At 39.7% G+C, this 20,470-nt stretch overlaps 4 protein-coding genes across 4 annotated transcripts; 3 read left to right on the top strand and 1 right to left on the bottom strand.

Moving 5' to 3' along the window:
• The first annotated feature begins 506 nt into the window (after positions 1–506).
• LOC117794347 (trypsin-1-like) lies at positions 507–2,384 on the top strand. Its single transcript, XM_034634983.1, has 3 exons — positions 507–665; positions 734–935; positions 1,548–2,384. Exons 1-3 carry the CDS (start codon positions 605–607, stop codon positions 2,350–2,352), a joined length of 1,068 nt encoding a protein of 355 aa, XP_034490874.1. The 5' UTR covers positions 507–604; the 3' UTR covers positions 2,353–2,384.
• A 63-nt stretch (positions 2,385–2,447) lies between these two features.
• LOC117790684 (trypsin II-P29-like) lies at positions 2,448–3,679 on the top strand. Its single transcript, XM_034630209.1, has 2 exons — positions 2,448–2,802; positions 2,862–3,679. Exons 1-2 carry the CDS (start codon positions 2,525–2,527, stop codon positions 3,592–3,594), a joined length of 1,011 nt encoding a protein of 336 aa, XP_034486100.1. The 5' UTR covers positions 2,448–2,524; the 3' UTR covers positions 3,595–3,679.
• Positions 3,680–5,256: 1,577 nt separating this feature from the next.
• On the top strand, positions 5,257–8,218 carry LOC117793775. The gene is made up of 3 exons (XM_034634168.1): positions 5,257–5,468; positions 6,960–7,161; positions 7,236–8,218. Exons 1-3 carry the CDS (start codon positions 5,393–5,395, stop codon positions 7,855–7,857), a joined length of 900 nt encoding a protein of 299 aa, XP_034490059.1. The 5' UTR covers positions 5,257–5,392; the 3' UTR covers positions 7,858–8,218.
• Positions 8,219–8,816: 598 nt separating this feature from the next.
• LOC117793965 lies at positions 8,817–17,751 on the bottom strand. Its single transcript, XM_034634431.1, has 8 exons — positions 17,631–17,751; positions 17,007–17,566; positions 16,495–16,627; positions 15,950–16,430; positions 14,952–15,329; positions 13,222–13,692; positions 12,242–12,507; positions 8,817–12,189 (listed from the first exon to the last, which is right to left on the bottom strand). Exons 1-8 carry the CDS (start codon positions 17,700–17,702, stop codon positions 9,031–9,033), a joined length of 5,520 nt encoding a protein of 1,839 aa, XP_034490322.1. The 5' UTR covers positions 17,703–17,751; the 3' UTR covers positions 8,817–9,030.
• Positions 17,752–20,470: the final 2,719 nt, after the last annotated feature.

The following is a 20,470-nucleotide window of genomic DNA, read 5'->3' as shown; positions in this document are numbered from 1 at the left end:
GATGCGATAGCAGAAGTTTCTTTTGATTTAATATTCATATCCTGCGAATTTGACAACTGCCGAATAATGGAGACTAAAGTTAAGCAGTCTCCCTTAAAGTCTGTCCGAAATTGAAGATCTCGTTAATGTTATCTTTGGGTTTTTTATTTATTATGTTCTAGGAACACAAACTTATTATTATCAATTTATTGTGTTGTAAATCTTCAAAGCTACTGTGTTAAACCCATAGATTAGTCATGGTTCTACATATGTTATAGGTTTGACTGGGGAAATCCAATAACTTGTCTAATACCACAAACCTTCGATCCATTTATTAAATACAATGAAATTAGAGACACACAGTCGATCACACCTTTTGCATACACACAAACACACACCCAATATTCAAGAGCATTGATTGAATTGAAATATATTTTGATATAATTATAGATTGTCCGTGGGCCGAGGAGAAAGAAAATTTACAAAGTGGGTGGGATGTCTGATTAGATTATGTCATTTACGTGTACTGTCAGATTTAACAGTGTTGATACCGTACTGCCTATCGATGTCCCTGACTGACACCATTGTTAGTTGACGTTCTCAGCTCGTGGAGTATATACTTAAAATGTCTCTCCAACTGGCTACGATCTTCGTATTACTTCTCGGCCTATTTACAGTGTCAATTTGTACGTCTACTATATACCATTTACCTTCTCAGTTATACATTCTCAATTGCATCTCATTTGTCGTTTAGCTACCAATCAGATACGTCCCAGATTTAATAGAGATCCGGGTCGCATTATCAATGGTACTTTGGCGAATCAGGAGGCAACCAGGCATCAGGTTAGTCTGCGACGTCGCCTCAACGATGGATATTTTTTTGGTACTGGCCACATCTGCGGTGGTTCGCTGATCAGACCAAATGTGGTACTTAGCGCTGCCCATTGCTTTGTCGAGTAAGTTTTATCCCAAATATTTAATAATTCCTAAAACTAGACAGCACAATTTTCCAAAAAAAATTAAGCAGGACGTACTTAATAATAGGTACTAAAATAAACTAATTTGTTTAACTTTGTTGTGTAGTGTAGTTCGTGCAAATTCATATTTAGACTTGATTTACAGGTCCGAGTCGAATTGATTTATTTGTACTATAAATATGTTGAAGAATTTTGATTTTGACCGAGTAAGTTATATCCCAAATAAGTCATAATTCCTAAAACTAGTCAACAAAATTTTCCAGAAAAAATTAAACAGTATGTACTTTATAATAAGTATAGTGTAGTGTAGTTCGTGCAAATGCATATTCGGCATGTTGACTTACTCACAGGAAGAATTTTGATTTTGACCTTGTCATTCGGATCAACTTTGTTTTGTAGTGTTATTAATATAAATGTTTTGTCAACATGTAACTAGACACGTTTAATGGGTATTTTCTAACGAGCAAACTCATCATTTAAAATCTGTATAATTTTTTCAAATTTTTTGTATTTAAATTTGTTGTCTAGTGTAATTCGCGCTTGAGAAGTAATATTAAAGTGTAACTATCTTCTTAATTCTCTGATTTGCAGTCAGGTTATATATGATGGCACATTCGTGCACAAGGATACTATCATTGTTGTGATGGGAAATCTGGACCGCTTCGAAAAGAAAAATACGCTGACCTTTGACATTCTTGATTTGATACTGCGATTGGAAGTCTTTGATCTGAGCACATACAATGAGGACATTGCATTGCTTGTGCTGAGTGATTCGGTGCCCGCCAATCATCCGACGATAAGACCCATTGCGATGAGTGCTCTGGCCATACCGGAGGGTCGAATATGCCAGACAACTGGCTGGGGGGAAACAGAAGAGGGTTACGGCACTGACTTCCTCATGTCCGTCGATGTGCCCATGATCAGTGAGGATGTGTGCATCAAGGACACCGATCTAGGGCACCTCATATTGCCGGGCATGATCTGTGCCGGGTATTTGGAGGGTGAACGCGATGCCTGTTCAGGTGACTCGGGCGGACCGCTCGTCTGTCAGAGCCAACTGGCGGGCATTGTCTCCTGGGGCATTGGCTGTGCCAGGCCGCGACTGCCAGGAGTCTACACAGAGGTATCCTATTACTACGACTGGATTCTAGAACAGATTGGAGAAGGCAGTGGCGATGGAAGCGGAGATGGGAGTGGGAATGGAAGTGGCGATGGAAGTGGGGATGGAAGTGGGGATGGAAGTGGGGATGGAAGTGGGAATGGAAGTGGAGATGGAAGTGGGGATGGAAGCGGGGATGGCGATGGAGCTGCCATCATCTCCATTACATCTTTGACCATTCTTGTGCCCGTCTTCCTCTGTCTTAGTCACTCTGTAGATTTACGTCTAGCTTCTTAATAAAAACTCAATAAAGGAATCTGTCAAATAACCTTTATTTTCGAAAACATTATTTTTTCTGCTGTCATTGCGAAACGTTTGTCAATCAGCTTGCTACCTTTCCTAAATTCATCTAGTTTTCATTGGCTTCCCCTTTCAAATGCGAATTCTACAGATTTACAGATTTAGATAGATGACAAGTATTTTTAAAGAGTCAGATATGAAGCTACTGTTAAGTATTTCCCTTATCCCTCTGCTGCTCAATCAGTTGGTTGTCAGTGAGAACAACACAAAGGATCAGTCACTGCATGGAGTATCGAGTGAAGAATCTCCTTTAGAGAAGGCAGCCAAGCATCAAGCATCTGTGCGACGTCGTCGAAAGGATTCGTTTCGCTTTGGAGTTGGCCACATTTGCGGTGGTTGCCTTATATCGCCAAATGTGGTTCTAACAGCAGCTCATTGTTTCGTCGAGTAAGTCAAGATGGGGTGTGTAGTCTATATTACTTTTGTCATCCAACTTCCTCTCGTAGCCAGAGTAAATTTGATGGCACCTTTCTGTCCAAATCGGATTTCATTGTGGTGCTGGGTACTAGGAATCGTTTTAAGAAAACTGAAGACACAGTGATTTTTGGCGTCAAAGAGCTAATCATACAGATGTCCAAGTTCAATCTGAGCAGCTACAGCAAGGACATGGCCTTGATCGTGCTAAAGGGTTCCATTTGTCATTTTGATATTATGGTGACACCAATTCTATTACCAAATGCTTCCATGCCGTCAAATACAAGCTGTCAGCTGACCGGTTGGGGGAGTCCGGAGAAGATCTACCACGTCGACATGCTGCTCATCCTGACGGTGACACTCATCAGCAATCAGGAGTGCATGCAACAGACCAATATATCCCAGTCGGACATGAAGTGTGCTGGCTTTCTGAACGAGGTGGTACCGGATATTTGTACCACGGACACCGGAGGACCCATTATATGCTCCGGACAATTGGCTGGCATTGTTTCATGGGGCATCAAATGTGGTGAACCTCTCGTTACTGCCGTCTACACTGATGTGGCTTACTACAGGCAGTGGATAGATCAGGTTATTTTCAGTTTTCCACCAGATACTGGATTTCAATGCTTAGGCATTCCGCAGCAAACTCAAAGGAAAAACGAGCCTAGAAGTAATCTTATAAAACATTCAAACGCAGGTTTCAATATGCAGTTCCCTTCGTCTTTATGGCAAATTTTGCTTATTACCTTGCAAGTATTTTGAACTTGACAACCTTATCATAACCGTACCACATACGGAATCAACCAAGTTCATAGCAAATAAACGTAGAGTACTTTTGGGCGGAATTCAAAAAAATTATTTTTTTTTTTATAAGTATATTAAAATACAAACTGATTGACAAAAAAATTGACTAAAGTACTGATGGATTTGCAGATTGACTGATAAACTGACTTTTTTTTTATTATTATTGTCTATTATTTAAATTTTAGTTTAAGGTCCATCTCATGATATACTTCACAGTATTTTAATATTTATTGACCATAAAGGAAAAGTTAATTTAAGACAGTGCAAAATTAACTTGAAAATATTTATGCACAAATTTTTTGATACTCTTACTAAATGTACGAAATATGTAGGTTGATAGTGTTATATTCATTAAGAATTTCATGAATGTCTCAATGAAAGAAAAATAGTTTAAGTCGCAATTGTTATGGGTAATAACTTTGAATTATTATGTGTTATAAATTTGTACGTGTAGTTATAAATATCATGTTCCTCATTCACTAAAAATACCTACACCAGTGATAACAGAAGCAGGTCTTTTGGGCTTTTCCTGTGATAAGGTTGAGCTAATTGTACAAGTACTTAGACAGCATGTGTACATATTGAAGTCTAGTGGACAATCCTAATCCTAATCAACAGTCTTAATAGTTGCAGTTTTGTAATGTAATCGTCTCAGCTGTCAATTTCTGTAGACATGAGCCCTACATGTGACCTCAAGAACGTCATGTAGAGAGGAAATGAAACTGAAGTATTTTAATATAAAAATATACAACAAATGCTATGTGAGTTGAGCTTAATTGTCTCTATATTGACATTGTCGGAAATATAAATATTTTATAAATTTTACTGATTTAAAAATCCAAGCCTTTGGCTCTATAGATAAGACCTAAAAATGGCTTAGAATAATATTTTTAAATTCAGAAAATTTTAAAACATTTACATAATACATTGAAATGTTTTCTTAATATTTTCCGTCAAGCACGAGAGAGATAGAGAGAGAGAGAGAGAGAGAGAGAGAGAGAGAGAGAGAGCGAGAGATCTCTTTAACATTTGTATGTTAAAATGTCACGCTAACCATAACATGTTAAACAGCTGTTATTTCACTACTCAAGTGCTATTCTCATGCATGTTATGCGAAATTGCAATGCTGATAGAATTTCGTGTACTGATAAGTCTGATATTCCACAACTAGTCATGTTAATAAATGAGTAATTCTTATTATTATTCAAATACATCGAACTTTTGATACTCTACTTTGATGTCATAAATTCGAGACCCCTATTGGATATTAAAGTCTTCCTTACTCCTAATGTCATTTAATTCAATCCAAAATGTACAATGAATTCGGACTTAATTCTAAATGCACTGATCGCAATTTGAATACGAAAATAAACAAAATAAAAATCACAAACAAAATACAACAGAAAAAAATATAATAAATAAATAATCAGCTTTCTTATCATTTGCGATTATGATTGTGTGTATATGTGTGAGTGTGTGTGGCGTCGGTCGAATGTTGTCGCTGAACAACAACAAGAGCATAAACAATAACAGTAACAACAATAACATGGGCCGAAATCAAAACAAAATTGAATTATCTGGGAAAGCGTTGCGAATTTGCGTTGCGTTCATTCGTTTTAGAAATAAAATGAGAATCATTCATTCCCTGTTTGCAGCTCTAAAAAGGTGCATACTCAATGAAAATATCTCCCCGCGAGTGTTAAAATTTAATAGTTATATTCACTTACAGAAAACGTTTTTAAATATCTAAAGAAAAATGCAGCCCAACGAACATCTCAAGAAAGTCATGAAAATTCTCATCTTTGCATTTCTCTGCACCGAAATGCGCACAAGTAAGTTAAATTCAAAGTGAAATAAAGTTAAGAATGACAACACGAAAAAACCTAAGAGATCCAGTTTGGGATTCAATTTTGTATACACGTATGCTTTACGGTAGCTTTTAAAATAACTGGATTTTGGAAAACGTTTGAGGATAAGATATATTAAATTTTTAAAGACTCCTCAATACATATTTTTATTCTACATGTCTTAAGACTTGATTTACTGATTGTATATCTGGTATAAAATAATTAGTTGAGCATTTATTTGATAAAGTTTATCTTTTAACTTAGACCGCCCTTAAGTACAATACAATACAAAATTCGGATTGACAATCTACAGTATTTTCAATTAACGACGCAAGTAATATCGTCATTGTTCATCTATGGAAAATTCCGCTTGTTCGGGATGAGACTAGATGGAAACTTACTCTTGAAACATTCGAAACCCAAAATTTTATCAGAATTTTTTTTTTGCAATGCTAACAATAAAGTGTTGTGTATTTTAATGATATTTAATAATATGGTTGATCATAGAGATTTTGAATTAAATATGCTATATCATAATTTTTCATATTCAATTTCTGTAATTTATTACAATGTCATTATTACATTAATGTCATTTTTCAAGCACTATAGAACTTTCACTAGCATTTATTTTATAGCCATGTTCCACTGTGTCTGCGCAGTTAAACTTCTAAGATTATGAAAACTTAACAGATTATAAGAAGTCAAGGCCTTTCTTGTTTTGGCCAAAAAACAAGTCAGTGCTGACTTTCCGGTCGTGTGTTCCGACAAAAACTATCGATATCTGGGCCCAAAATAATAATCTGGCCATAACACGCGTCGTTGGTAACCGTGTCTGGTTGGGGGCTCTTGACGATAATACCGGGATGGTAATACGCCAAAAAGCGAAACAACAAATAGTCGATCAGCTGAGGACGGAATAAATGAATGTTGATAATGATAAGGTTATTGGATCACACCATATAAGTGTATGAAAAATGCATTGCGATCGTTAGACGATTGTTGCCAAGTGGAATACCTGGGAACGTAATTGATAATGATAATCCCAAGATTGTTATGTTTATCAAGTTTATATTAATTTTATTTAGAAAACTTAAAACTTAAACTTAATATATTTAGAATAAAATTAAGAATTAATAAAAAATTAGATGATTTGATATATTAATTACTCTAAAGCTTAATATAACACAAATTAATAATATAAAATATAGGTAGGGAAAAATATTTTTATAAAAAACCAATCATTATCACAATTTTAAAGCTTGCCGGCTACACGCTTTTTATTTTTTATTAATTTTTAAAGTAAAACTAAAGAATAATGGAATTAAAAATTAATAAAATATTCGATCATAAAATAATTTATTAATATGGTTGAAATTGGATATATATAGTATAAATAAAAATATACAAAAAAATAAAAGATCCAACAAGAAGTGTTTTTATAAAAATTAATCATAATCACAATTTTTAATCTTGCAGGCTACACGCATCGGGAGCTGACGAAACAACGTGGCATCGGAGCATCATCGTCCGCTGAAAAGAGGCGTCATAGTCAAGCCCCTTATCAGGCGTCGATCCGTTTGATTGACCAGGAGCTGGATTACTTTGGCAAGGGTCACATCTGCTCGGGGGCCCTTGTGGGTCCCTCAGTGGTGATAACCGTGGGCCAATGTCTGTATAAGTAAGTTTCCACTACAATTCTAACCCTTCAACTATCAACTTATTTTCCTCTGCCTCTCTTCTCCACTATCACAGCAATGCCAGTAAAAGTTACTATCATCCCGCCGAGCTGCGCGTTTTGTTGGGCAGTACCCAACGTTTTGCTCCGACTGCCCACAGTCAGGTCTATGGGGTGACCCATGTTTATCAGCCGCCCAAGGATCTATTACTCGCCATACTTATGCTCGATCAGGACGTGCCACAGGATCAGCCATATATACAGTCCATACCATTGCCTGTCGAAGGAATATCTTTGGATCAGGCGACAGAACAAATTCCAGCGCCAGCGTCATGCCAAGTGAGCAGCTGGGGTCTGGCTGGAGATGAGGGTCAAGAGTTGCATGACATGGTCACACTACGTGTCGATTGCCTTAAGCCAACACAGCGGTGTGAGATCCCTGAGATGCTTGCAAAATACTCTTCATATGAGCTGGATGCAGGTGCTCCACTTACCAAATCCAATCAGCTAATTGCCTTGTCCAGCGAATCCTCCGCAATCCCAGAGTCCACATTCGTGGACGTGGCCAGGCATGTGGATTGGATCCATGCGAAGATCGGCGATGGCACCACTCAGAATAGCTCCATTTGGGGTGTTCTGGGACTGCTCGTATTCACCGCCTACGTCATCAAGTGCAGTAGCAAGAGTCTCCTTTCCTAGGACCTGTCCCGATCGATCCTCATCCCCCTTTATGTCTCTTCCTAAATAGATTTAATGGGAATACGTTTTAAGCTACAAAAAACCAACATGAAATGTGATAATCTCTATAAGGAGTATTCCAGAAATGTCTAAGACAATTTTAACTATTCTAAATACTTTGTTTTTTTCCCCCATTTCTTTTACTTTCTATGTAAATATTTCTAAGACCTTTTTTTTTTTCAAATTTAAGTAGAATAATAAATTTTAAGGAAGTTTCAGACATGGCTATTTATGTAGATAATGTATCCAAAATATTTAAGAATTAAATTTTTATTTAAATCTTATCATTTTTCCAATAAATTACAATTTATTTGTGAACACATATTCTGGGTATTTAAGAAATATATTTAGAAATGGCATTTATAGTTACATAAATGAAATATAAAATAATGTGTACAGTTCTAGAATTTCAGGGAACTCAATTAATATAAGCCAATAGTTAGTAGGAATGTAAAAAATTAAAAATGAAAAATTTGCATAAAACACAATTTAAATGCGGAATAAATTAAGAAGCCGAGCCATGATCAAAATGACATTCCGCTGGAAAATCGGTACAGTTTTGATAAAGCTTTGAAAGTTTCAAGTGGATAAAACCTTTGACCTACCAACTTTACAAGTCAAAATTGTTGTCCAATTTGGCATGATTTTGACATAAGCAGATATGTACGTACGTATAAAAAAATTTTATTATACTGAACCTTTAAGTTATTTTTGAATTGAAACTAAAATTATGTAAATAAAAGAAACCATACCGGTACAAACGCTTTGGGTTTTGGTTCTTGAAAAAGAATTTATGTCGGTTACGGTTCCGGTACTAAAAATGAAACGGTTAGTTTCGGTTAACGGCTCCGGTACTGGTTTAGGTTCCGGTACTTTTCTTTGATTATAATAGAGGAATATTCATAACAGATGCATTTATTAAATGTTAGAAATTCGATGAACAATATTTTTTTACATTAACAATAATTAATAACATAATATTAAACATTTGGGGTATTTCATTAAGAGAAGATTTTACTGGACACACGAAATGGAGTAAACATATAACAAATTCATTTGTTACTAGTGTCTTTAGATGTGAGGGAGTACCTCAACTAATTGCCTATATACAGAAGTAGCTGGGAGTTGTCAACTCTAATCCAGCAAAGCTTTCACCAAGCTACAATGACGTTCTCCGCAGAGCAGCAAGAGAGGAGTTGTCGTTGTGAGGATCGAGCCTGATTGGAGGAGGGGCCAGGACCAAAGCACCTCACCCATGTGGCCATAGGTGCGTTGTTGCCAACCCCCAATGTGGGTGTAGCTCAGCAGATAGAAGTTGGTAGATCCTCCCATGGTCAGCACAAGCAGATGACGTTCGTTGCCCACGACGAAGGGCAGCAATTGTTGGATGCGTGCCTCGAGACGAAGCTGCTGAAGAGGCTGGAAGCGTTGCATCAATGAACTGTAGATGTGGATGTCAATGCGATGACAGCGATAACAGCTAAGGATCAGTTGCTGATCCTGCAGCTCGACCAGATCGTAGTCACCCTCGATGAGCTGGAGCTGCTCGAAGCGTTGATTCTCCACTGAGAGGCGATGCACGGCCACCGCTGGAAGATGCTCATGAAGAGCGCTGCTCAAGAGGATCAGAGTATCGGGATTCACTTGGATGAGTCGCAGGATTCGACCTGCTGCTGGCTGAATGGATTGCCAATCGCTGAGGCTGCAGTTGGAGTCATTGACACGCAGCACACGCACCTCATCCAAGGTGCTGATCATCAAGAGACTATAACGGAGTTGCTCATGCAGCTGAAGATCCTCCACGTGCTGACGCATGCCCAGATTGTGCACCTGTCCACGACAATTGATGTGGATGCGACTGCGAAACTTGTCGGACTTGTTGCAATTGTTGTGCGCCTTTACACGAATTGTTCCCCTTGTGGAACTGATCCGCATTTGAGGATCGGCAGTGCTCACATTGCTGAGATACACACGCTGTTGGGATCTGAAGAGCTGGGCACGCAGCTTCTTCTTTAGCTGACAGATACTCGACTGTTCCGGCATGATGACAGCCTCCAGGTCGCTGACCTGATCGTCCTCTGGAGCAACAGCATTCCAACTGGTCTCGAAAAGATGCTGCTCATAGTCCAAATAGAGCAGACGCTTGCTGTGCTTCTCCTGGCTAATCCTCAATTGCTTCTCCAGTTGCTGGAGTTGCTGTCGCAGCTCCTGACCAGGTGATGACTGCGCCTGCCGCGATTCTCCTATGGATCGGAATCGCGTCTCTCCACGCAACAATCCGCCTTCGAAGGCAGCTCCATCCAGGACCAAGCTATCGATGCTGTAGTCGCGATCCGTGAAGATGCTCTGCTGATAGCTATCAGTCAGATCCTTGCCATTGAGATGCATCATGTGGACTGGACCCAGCAGATCGATGCCCTTCTCAAAGGTCTTGGCCCCGGATATCGATTGCAATCGCTCACTGTGCTTGTAGACAACATTCTGCAGGGGAATACCATTGATGGTTCGCAGCATGGCGCGCTCTCCGAGCACCAGATCCTCAAAGGTCAGAGTGCCGAATATCTCCAGTGCGGTGTCGCCTCGCAGTGGCACACGATGTTGCAGCAGATACTGCAGACTCATGCCGTTGATTTCATTAAGTTGCAGTTGCTGTTGCACCTGTAACTGCCTCATCTGGATTGCTGGCCATTCCACATCCGGTGACTGCTCAAAGATGCCATCAATATGGCCGCCATTGAGTTGTCCCCGCACTTGCAACTGTGCCACATTTGGTGGCAGCATGAAGCGAAGTGGCCCTCCAATTGGCAGACGACTGGAAATGCGATAGAGCGAAGCATTCAGACGAATGGGATCGATGTGATTCAGTTGCTCAAAGTGGCAATCGTTGTGGAGACTTATGGTGCGAGCTCTCACCGCTTGCAGCATTTCTTGTGGGGATTCGATGAGCTGGGTGAATGGGGCACGACGCAGCAGCGCATCCTGGGCAATGTGACTCAAGTTGAGGTTGCCCGGAAACCTTGGAGGCGTCTCAATGCTGCCCAGTTGAGGCTGTTGCAGTACCACGTGTCCAGTTATCACCTGTGTGACGCCACCACGACGCACCGCATGCTGACGCAGATAGTCCAAGCGAGTGTACTCCCCCTCCTTCTCCTCCGGCCAGAGTGCATCTCCCAGTACATAGATCTTGGGCCAAGCACGCTGCTGCAGTGTGGCAAGTTGAGCATCAAGATGAGGCAGCGGATCATTGATAAGATTGCAGTTGAGACTGCCATTGATTGTCAGTTGATTCACATAGAGATCCCCCTCGAGTCGCCATTCCCCTTGCCGTGTGTGCAGGAAACTGTTCGCTGGCACGCCATTAATCCCCGGCACATCCAGATTGCCGACCGTCATCCGGTCGAAGGTGTAGCTGCCACCAATGGACTGTGGCGTGGAACGCAACAACGTGTTGTCCAGCAACGCGCTGAGGTCCAGGCCATTAATGCTTGGCGTCTGCAGGGCATCTGTCAGCACCACCTGCTCCTGGAAGCTCTTCTTGCCCCTGATCATGGTGTTGGCATTGGCATTAACCAGACGCATTGTATAATCATCCCATTGAATATCGTTGATTGTTTCCAGCTGCAACTCCCGCTCGAACTTTACGTTTCCCTCGATGATGAGCTGTTTGTGGAGCAGCAACTGAGATTGAGATTCGCCCACACTGAGCTTGCCCAGCAACTCATCAAAGGGCTGACCATTAAATCTCTGAAAATTCAGTTGTTGCAACTTCGGTGTCTCCGGCAACTCCAGACGTTGCAAGCTGTATCCCGGTTGCAGCAGCTGCTCCATTGCCAAACTATTCAATCCTTGAACGACCAAATTATCCACAATTTCCACATTGTGCTTGACCACAATGCGTCCAAAAATCTTGGGATTTGTAAAGTGCTGTGAGGATTGTGACTTCAGCACAAGATCACTGACATCTATGCCATTTAGAGCTCGACTGGAGATATTCTCTACAGTAAGGGGCGCCTCAAATTGCTTGTAGCCCGTTATTGTTGCCGTCTCCCCCTGACGCACTGCATCCTTGGAGAGTTCGGCGAGGCGAGAGCTGTAATTTGTTGAGTATACATCTCCCTCAATCTTGGCATCCATGAATATTATGTGAAGTGGTTTCTTATTCTCAATCTTCTGATTAATCTGATCTCCTGGCACATTAAGTAGATGCTCAGCTATCGGATGTCCATGGATTTGAGCGCTGTTCAACACTGGAGTCGTTAACTTTGCATTGCCAAATATCAGTGCAGTCAAATTCTAAGAAAAGAAAGCATTTTATTTTTGGTTAACTCTCACGCTTCTCCCTTACCTGTTCCCCTTGGAGCAACAAATAGTCCGAGTGTAGAGTCTCCCTTCTCAGAGATTGGTCTCCCAGTTGCAGGACTGTTGCATTTGTGTCCCGCTTCACATTGTTCACTGTTAAGGAGCCATTGAGTATGACTCTACCGGTGTAATATTGCTGCAGTCTATGTCCTGTTCCGGCGTTATCCTCCGCCATCATCTGGCGCTTCCACTTGGTATTATTTGCCACAAGCAAATCTCCCGACACGCTCATCTGATATATATGAACGGGTGCTACGAGTGCATGCAAAATATATATAGACTTAGCAGAGTTACAAATCTTCAACTTTTCTCCAACTCATCTGTACTACATTTATCAACAAATTTAAAGATAGTATGCAGATTAAACAAGGGGGCTGCGCCCCCTGCTCGCTTCGCTCGCAGTTTAGTTAATATATATTAAAAAACAAAGAACTTTTCCATACTAAGACTACATTTTCGACTGAGCGTCTCTATGGCAGCTATATGATATATATATATATAGACTGGAATGAACCAAATTTGGTCAGGATGTAAAATACCAGCCCATTTACGTTCATTTTCGAACTATCATTCCTATGGCAGCTATATGTTATAGTGGTCCGATCCAAAAATAAAAGCAAACTTGATAAGCGTATGGTATCCAGGAGCTTACATACTAAGATTGAAGCCTCTAGCTCTTATGGTCTCTGAAATCGATGCGTTCAAACAGACAGACGGACGGACAGACAGACAGAGCCAAGTGCCTCAATCGACTGTGCTGTTGATCCTGATCAAGAATATATACTTTGGGGGGTCTGCCACGCCCCCTTCTGCCTGTTACATACATTCTGCCAAAAGCATTATACCCTTTTTTTGCTTATTCTCAAAGGGCTCAGGATATAAAAACTAGGAAAGTTACCCGCAATCAGGAAAAGTATTGTGTAGTTTCTTCTTTTCGACTCTTTGTAAAATTAAACTTGAACTCACATTTGATTAAAGTCTCTTTGTCATTACGAAATACGATATCGTTGGCAAAGTCAAGACCGTTTATAAGTCGGGCATCCAATTTGGATACGAAGAATGCCGACATGAATATGTTGGACGACACAATCTGTGGTTGCCGCAGATTGAACAGTTGCTGCACTACAAGACCGTTAAGCAAAGGAGTCTCCAAATTCACAATCCTCGCACGGGATTGAACAATTAGACGACCCTCTATGAGATTGTCGCGTGAGTGAAGGAAAAGTGAGTCATAGAAATCGAACCAGGAGACATTATTGATGCGTGCCACAGTCAGATGTTGCACCACAAGGTGTTCACTCTGCTCCAAAGGCTCCACTGAGCGACTGGGACGCTCGTAACCCTGTGGTGCAAGTAACTGTTGGGTGTGCAGTGTTTTCGTCGAGAGTTGTCCCTTGATGGTCAGTATGGGTGAGTTCGTTGTATCCAAATAATAGCCTGGTTGAAGAGAGAGAAAGATGATAATAGAATCTGTTGATGAACTCGAATTCCAAATATTCTAATACGAATTGCAAACACAAAGACAAAAAACTAAAATAAACATTTAAAGAAACGTAAATCAGAATGAAAAAAATAACATACATACACTCAGAAAATAAATCAAGATTTCCGTACTTAAACAGGCGATATTCAAGTACAAACGATTTCAAAAGCAGTCTAAGTTCGGAATTTCCAAAGTTAAGAACAAAAATCTTATTTCAACTTCTTAAAGTGAGATTTTATGTTGGATACCTTAAGTACGTTTCGACTCTAATTCAAGTCTGTACAAATTGAAAACGTAGTACTTTAAGTACACAAAAATTTTGAACTAAATCCAAAATGTACTTGTTTGTAGTTTAAAACATTATTATACTTAATTAATTTTAATCTTAAAACATACACTAATATGAATACTAAAATTAAGCAAAATACCAAAATTAAATACCATTTAAAAATAGTGTATTTTGATGGTAAGCGATCTTTCGAAGCTTAACGTCATCTTTGCGTCGCTAGAACCAGTTGATAATTCTAAGGTGCAACAATGAAAAAGGAATATCCCAAAATTTACTTGTATTTAATACGAAAAGGTCTTATTTTTATCTTCCTTTCAATCTTGAAAAAAACTGTTTTAAGAACAAAAAAACCTTAAACTGGTTTAGTACAAATAAATCAGTTGTTTCTGGAGGTATCGTAACGCGAGTCACGTATTATACATTTGCCATGGTCTTATATATTACTAAGTTTGGTTAAAATCGAACTACTATTTCGGACAGCTGACGTAGAAATGGGCAGTCAGAATTCTTAATTTAAAATCGATTCATACTTAATTCAAGATATTTGGTACACAGTAATCTGAATATTTTAAGAACGAAACGGTATAAATTCAAGTACGGTCATACCTTATTTTTAGGATGGCATATTTTTCTGAGTGTAAAAATATTTAACTAAGGAAATTGGTCAGAATAGAATAATTGAATAAAAACTATGCAAAAGTCAATATACTTTATAAGACAAAATGTCTTATGAAAAATAAGTAGTTCGAATTTTGATAAAATATGTTTGATATTAGCTCATTCCATTTTTTTGCCTAATTTAAATTTCCAATAACATTAAACCTAACTTTTATCTTCATACAACATGCTTTTAATTTTTGTTTTTCTGATTTTTGTACTATTTGTCGTAATTCTCTTAAGGAATCGATAGATACAATTACTTACCTGGCATAAGTTCGCCATTGTAGATGAGATTCTGCACATGCAAGCGTCTCACTTTGAGCAACTCCTGTCCAGCTGAAGTCGAGTCATTGCCAACGCCAAATGAGCGCACTTGCCGCCTGTTTACGGCATATTGTTGATGCAGTTGCTCCATGCGTTGCTTCAGCTGCGTGGGGCTTTGCAGGTGTTTCCTCTGCAGATGCACCTGCTCAACATATCCACCTTGTCGCAGGTGCAGCTGCTTGGGCTGTGTAAATTCTTGCGAGGATTGCGTGAGACGACGCAGTGCATCCACTTGCTGCTTTTGACGCAACAACAAGCTGCGCAGCTCATTGATTGTCTCCTCGAATTCATGACGATGCTGCTGCACGCTGCTCAGATCTACATAGGAGGAAACAAGTAAGATCGTGGTTTGATCGATATACAACAGCTTTGCTTAAGAGTGCACGACTATAAGACACCTGTGCCGAGGTTATTAAATACCCTAATATGTAATATATACATTAATACAGTTTGTCAAGTTAATGCATTGACAAAAAAACATTCACAAATTATTTTTGTACTTTTTAAATATAAATAAAAAAAAGTCAGTGGATATATATTCGTTTTATAACTTGTTTTAAGAAACATAAACAACTATAAGAAAATTAGAAAATCAATAAAAACTTTTAAAACACTAGAAAAACTGTATAATACCCTTTTTCATTTGGTCAGAGTCTTTGGTTAATAGCTTCCTATATAAATCCCAAGTTTATTTTTAAATTTTCTAAATTATATATTATAGACTAGAAAAGAATTGTCAGCGAATTAAGTAGCTCTAGCTCTTATAGTTTATGAAATCAGACGGATAGACGAACTATATCGATTTAGTTGTTGATGCGGATCAAGTATAGATATACTTTATAGAGTCGAAGATGCCTTAATCTGCCAGTGGCACAAAGCGACAAAAAGTGACTTAACATTAAAGAATTGTTTGCCAACCAAGTGGACGTCGACATTACCATCGTTGCCATCAAAGTTGGTTGCATCGTTGGCAGCAACAAGTTGCACCATGCGGAGCAATGTTGTGCCGACTTGTCGCTGATAGGCGAGCAATAGAAACGTTTCATTCTGTGGATTGCGATGGGTGAAGACGCCACTGGGATTGGGTTCGCCACCGAATCCACTATAGCAGTCCAAGCGGTGACTATTGAAGACCAACACATCGCCATTGACGCGAGCTCCAATCAGCAGTTGACCAAGTTCAGTTGCCTTCAGTTGGCCAAAATGCAGTTGCCTTAACATGTGTTTCCTGTAGACCACGAAGTTGCCATCGACCATGCGAAAGAGGAGGCATGCCGCAGTGGCGTTCTTGCCACATGCAATCAGGTGGTTGCGACCGCGAAAACGTGCCGCCAACACGTGCCGCGCATGAACCGTTAAACTCTGTCGGCGTCGCAGTCGCAGCGAAGGTGTCTCCAACTCATAAACGCTGAGCACAAGCTAAAAAGGATGACAAAATCAAGGTGTGCGCAGGGAATTGATTGACACCTTGGTTGCCACTTACTGCGGTTTGACTGCGCAGCGAGCGTCCAGTGATAACGTAGTGTGGTTGACGTCCAACCACTTGGAAGGCCTCCATTGGGGGCAAGTTGAGTTCTCCCACGGGATTAAAGTACGTCTCCAGCCACTCGAAGGTGCTAGATGTGGATTAAACCAAAGATTGGTTGATTATATCGAGAATCAAACAGTTTATTATACTATAGGTTGATTATATAGCTATATAATATAGTTAATCGATTTTATGATGCATATTCTGTGAGATTGATTGAAATATATCGAAAAATTACAATGCTTTTCATACTGAAGATTGATCTGCGAGCGATTGTTCCTATGAACCGATCCGACTGGTTCCGTTTTACCTAGCAAAAAACGAGCCTGTACCAAGTATCATTAAGATAGCTTTAAAACTGAGAGACTAATTCACAAAGGAACAGATTGACTTGAGTATATCAACTCAGCGCATCTTCGTGAACAGGAATATATATTTTTGGGGCGCTGTGTCAAGGGTATACTTACATGACCTTGCTCTGAGTCTGCGTGGAGTTGAGTGCGAGGAGGAGCACCACCTGGTCCAGTTTCGTCTTGAGTAAATGCAGCTGTTGCAACGGGCCTGGCAGACTGAACTCTTGTATGGGATGCAAGTGCCACTGCGAGCTATTCAAGAGTTGCTCCTGAGGCAGCTGATAGAACTCCAGTGTATCCTTGAGTGCCACCGCGAGTAAGAGATCCTCGTGCCACAGCACAACTGCGGCTGCCACGGATAACTGTTGACGCACGCGTCCCTCCAGTTGCCCCAGACGCACGAGCCGCTTGTCCTGGCTGCCAATGTGCCACTGGAACAGCTCGTGACCGTGCAACACCAATAACAACTGTTGATCCTGCAGCACGTGCACACGACTCTCATGATTCAACTCCATGTCCATGAAGGGCAAACGGATTTCAACACTTAAACTTGTACCGTTAGCATCCTTGCGGCATACACTGGGCACAAGGGACGCACCTCCACCTTCAGCTCCACCGCCTTGTCCCTTGCCACCGCCAGGCATAGGTGCAGCTACAGCACCTTGTGCATCACACTGTGTCATCAAGCAAAGATCAGAAAAAAACACATTCATTTTCAATGTGGAATTTGGCACTTACCTTTTGCAGCAAACTTATCAACAAAGAAACTAGCAGAATTCGGAATTCCATCAATATCACATAGAGATCCATCGAGATTCTATGGATCTCGTCGCATTAGAACATTCACATTAAGCACACGCGTAAAAGTTTTCTGAAAAAATTGCATTCATCTTTCATTCTCGTTTTCCTCATAACGGTTTGTCTATTTTGTGACTGTGATCGTACGCCAGATAGTAAGCGTAAGAGTGAGACAGCGAGTGAAGTTTGTGCATGGCAACTTCAAGGTTGCACAGTGGTGCGTAAGCCATTGCAAATGCATGAAAATCAAATTGTTTGAAATGTATGAAATGTATAAAAAAAAACAATAAAGAGAAAAGTGCACAGCGTATTATTTTAAGTTAATTAAAAAACAAATAAAACTTAATTAAATTGCTTTAAATATTAACATTTTTTGATCAGGTGTGCTCCAGAAATCTCTAGAGTTTTTGATGAGAATTGCTTTGGAAAACAACCGTTCGAAACGTCGGTGTTTCTCAAATGTCAGAGATTTCGTTTTTTCGAACATATTTTTGAAGTCAAAAGAATCGGCTTTCTTTCTGTTTTAACAAAATTTTTATGTTGAGAAATATTTTACATAATTTACAAAAATATAAAAAATGTATTTTATGCATTTTTATTCAATTTAAAAATTAATTTAATTTAACTCAATAAATATTTAATTTTGAAAGCATTTGAAAGCAATGCTTGCTTGTTTTCATGAACCCCAACAATTGCTTTTGGGTTGCTTTGGCGCTGTTATAGATTTGTAGAACACCTCTCTATTTGAACATTTGAAGGTTTTCCTGAAATAACAGCCTAAGCTTATGCAGCACGAAATGCACTTTAAAGAATTTAGAACTACGTTGTTATTACAGACATATTATTCCTTAGCCAGATAAAGAAGTCCAATTAAGTAAATTAAAAACAAAAATTAAATTAAATTAAAAGCAGACTTTAGTAAACACAACATTTAAAAAATTAAAATCCAAGATAATTAAGTAATCAATTTTAAAATTTGACAAAAAGTATGCAATGTAAAATTTATGAATTCCTGATTAATTGGGATTTTCCCCAGACCTAAGTATATTTTTCAAATTAGACTTCATGCACAACTGAATCCGGTCGGGTTGGCTAACCTTTAAGGTGTACAACAACTTAATAACACTTAAACACACTCCATTTGCTATAGATTTCAAGCTGCCTCCTAAAAATAAAAAATTTGGTAAATACATTTGATTCCGTTGAGTCAATCGACTTCGATCATTAGTGGAGGTCATTAAAGGCATTAAATCGACTGGATATGTGAGAGCCGATTCCAGTAGTTGCCACACCCCTCGCAATACATGCTAATACGACTCAAATAGGGGGCAGCAATGGCTGAAGAAATGTCTAAGACGAAAGTCATGTAAAAATAAAACGAAATACCATTAGAAACCGTACCTCGACCTCGGAACTACACGAAGTTTATAGAGGGGAATTTACTTTAAACTAGCATAAGAAAACAAAGAAAGGACTTACATGTTCATCAAATCTTAAGGTAGCATATGGGTGCGAGGTGTATTGGAGACGAACACTCGTTTAAATCATTTTAGTCACCTTTAATAAAAAATTGGCTCATAAATTTAAGAATTTCAATTTAGTCTTCAATATTTTTTTCTTCAATATTTCATTACAATAAAGTTGATTTTTATTATGGTTGAATCTTGTGTGTGTTGTCAAAGGTCGACCTCAATAGCAGATGTTCTGCAGCTGCTGTTTAGTTCTCATAGTGTTTTTGCCACTAGGCCAATTTTGGTCATTTTGACCATTTCGAGTCGTCGAGTTTTCGTGACTAATTAGCGAAATTTGCGACATCAGTGTCATGACAGCCTCGGCCTCGGACTTGTGTGCGGTCCGCAACATTATAGTTACTTGAAGCATTTTTGTGCGGTCCCAGGCGCCAAACCCTTGAGCCAGTTTGAACCATTTTGTCCAGATGATGAGGTAGTTACCAATAGGCTCGATGCTCTATTGTCATGCATTTAAAACATCAGCGAATCGCACTGATTTGAGTGATTCCCAATTAGATACTCGCATGCGATGTCGATGCCTCAATTTTGTAGCTCTTCAGCGGCTCAACATATGCCTGTTATACCCTTTATATTGAAAGTACAGAAATGGTATATTGCTTTTAAACAAATGGCCATTGTATTTGATTTTATATAAATCTGTAAGTCAAAAAAACCTATTACTTTAACCTTAACTTTTAATTTTGTATATTTGCATTAATTTGTATCGCTATAGGGTATCTCTGAAGCACGGCCGCTGCACAGTAGTAGCATTCTTATTTGATTGTGCTCGGGGCCCAGGGTAAAACACACAACGCACTCGGCACATGGCATATGGAGAGAAGGAAAGAGCGAGAGCTAAATTTGGGAGAGATTTGGGGAGTGCATGGAACTCAAATTCATGGCCGGGCGAACAAAAATGCACACAAACAAAGAGAGGGAGAGCCGGGCAGACAGAGCGTGAATGGAGCAGCGAGCGAGCGAGAGAGAGAGAGAGAGAGAGAGCAACAGCGAGAGCACGCGTGCTGTTATGCCAAAGCAAAGCAAAGCGATGCGACTGAGGACTGAGGCGCTGCTGCGACTGAGAAGCAGCGTCAACTTAGCTAACTGTAAGATCGCGACCGACAACTGCCGGGCTACGCGTCGCTGTCGCTGTCGCTGCAGCCGTTGTCGTTGTCGTTGTCGTTGCTGTTGCCGCTGCCGCTGCTGCCGGCGTCTGTTGGACTTGAGTTCTGAATTATTGTGCAATTTCTCGTCGTGTGAGCCGGACGT

Source organism: Drosophila innubila, chromosome X (assembly GCF_004354385.1).
Source record: "Drosophila innubila isolate TH190305 chromosome X, UK_Dinn_1.0, whole genome shotgun sequence".
NCBI classification, from domain to species: domain Eukaryota; kingdom Metazoa; phylum Arthropoda; class Insecta; order Diptera; family Drosophilidae; genus Drosophila; species Drosophila innubila.
Note: the sequence above shows the minus strand (reverse complement) of the source record. Positions and strands in the feature narration are given on the sequence as shown.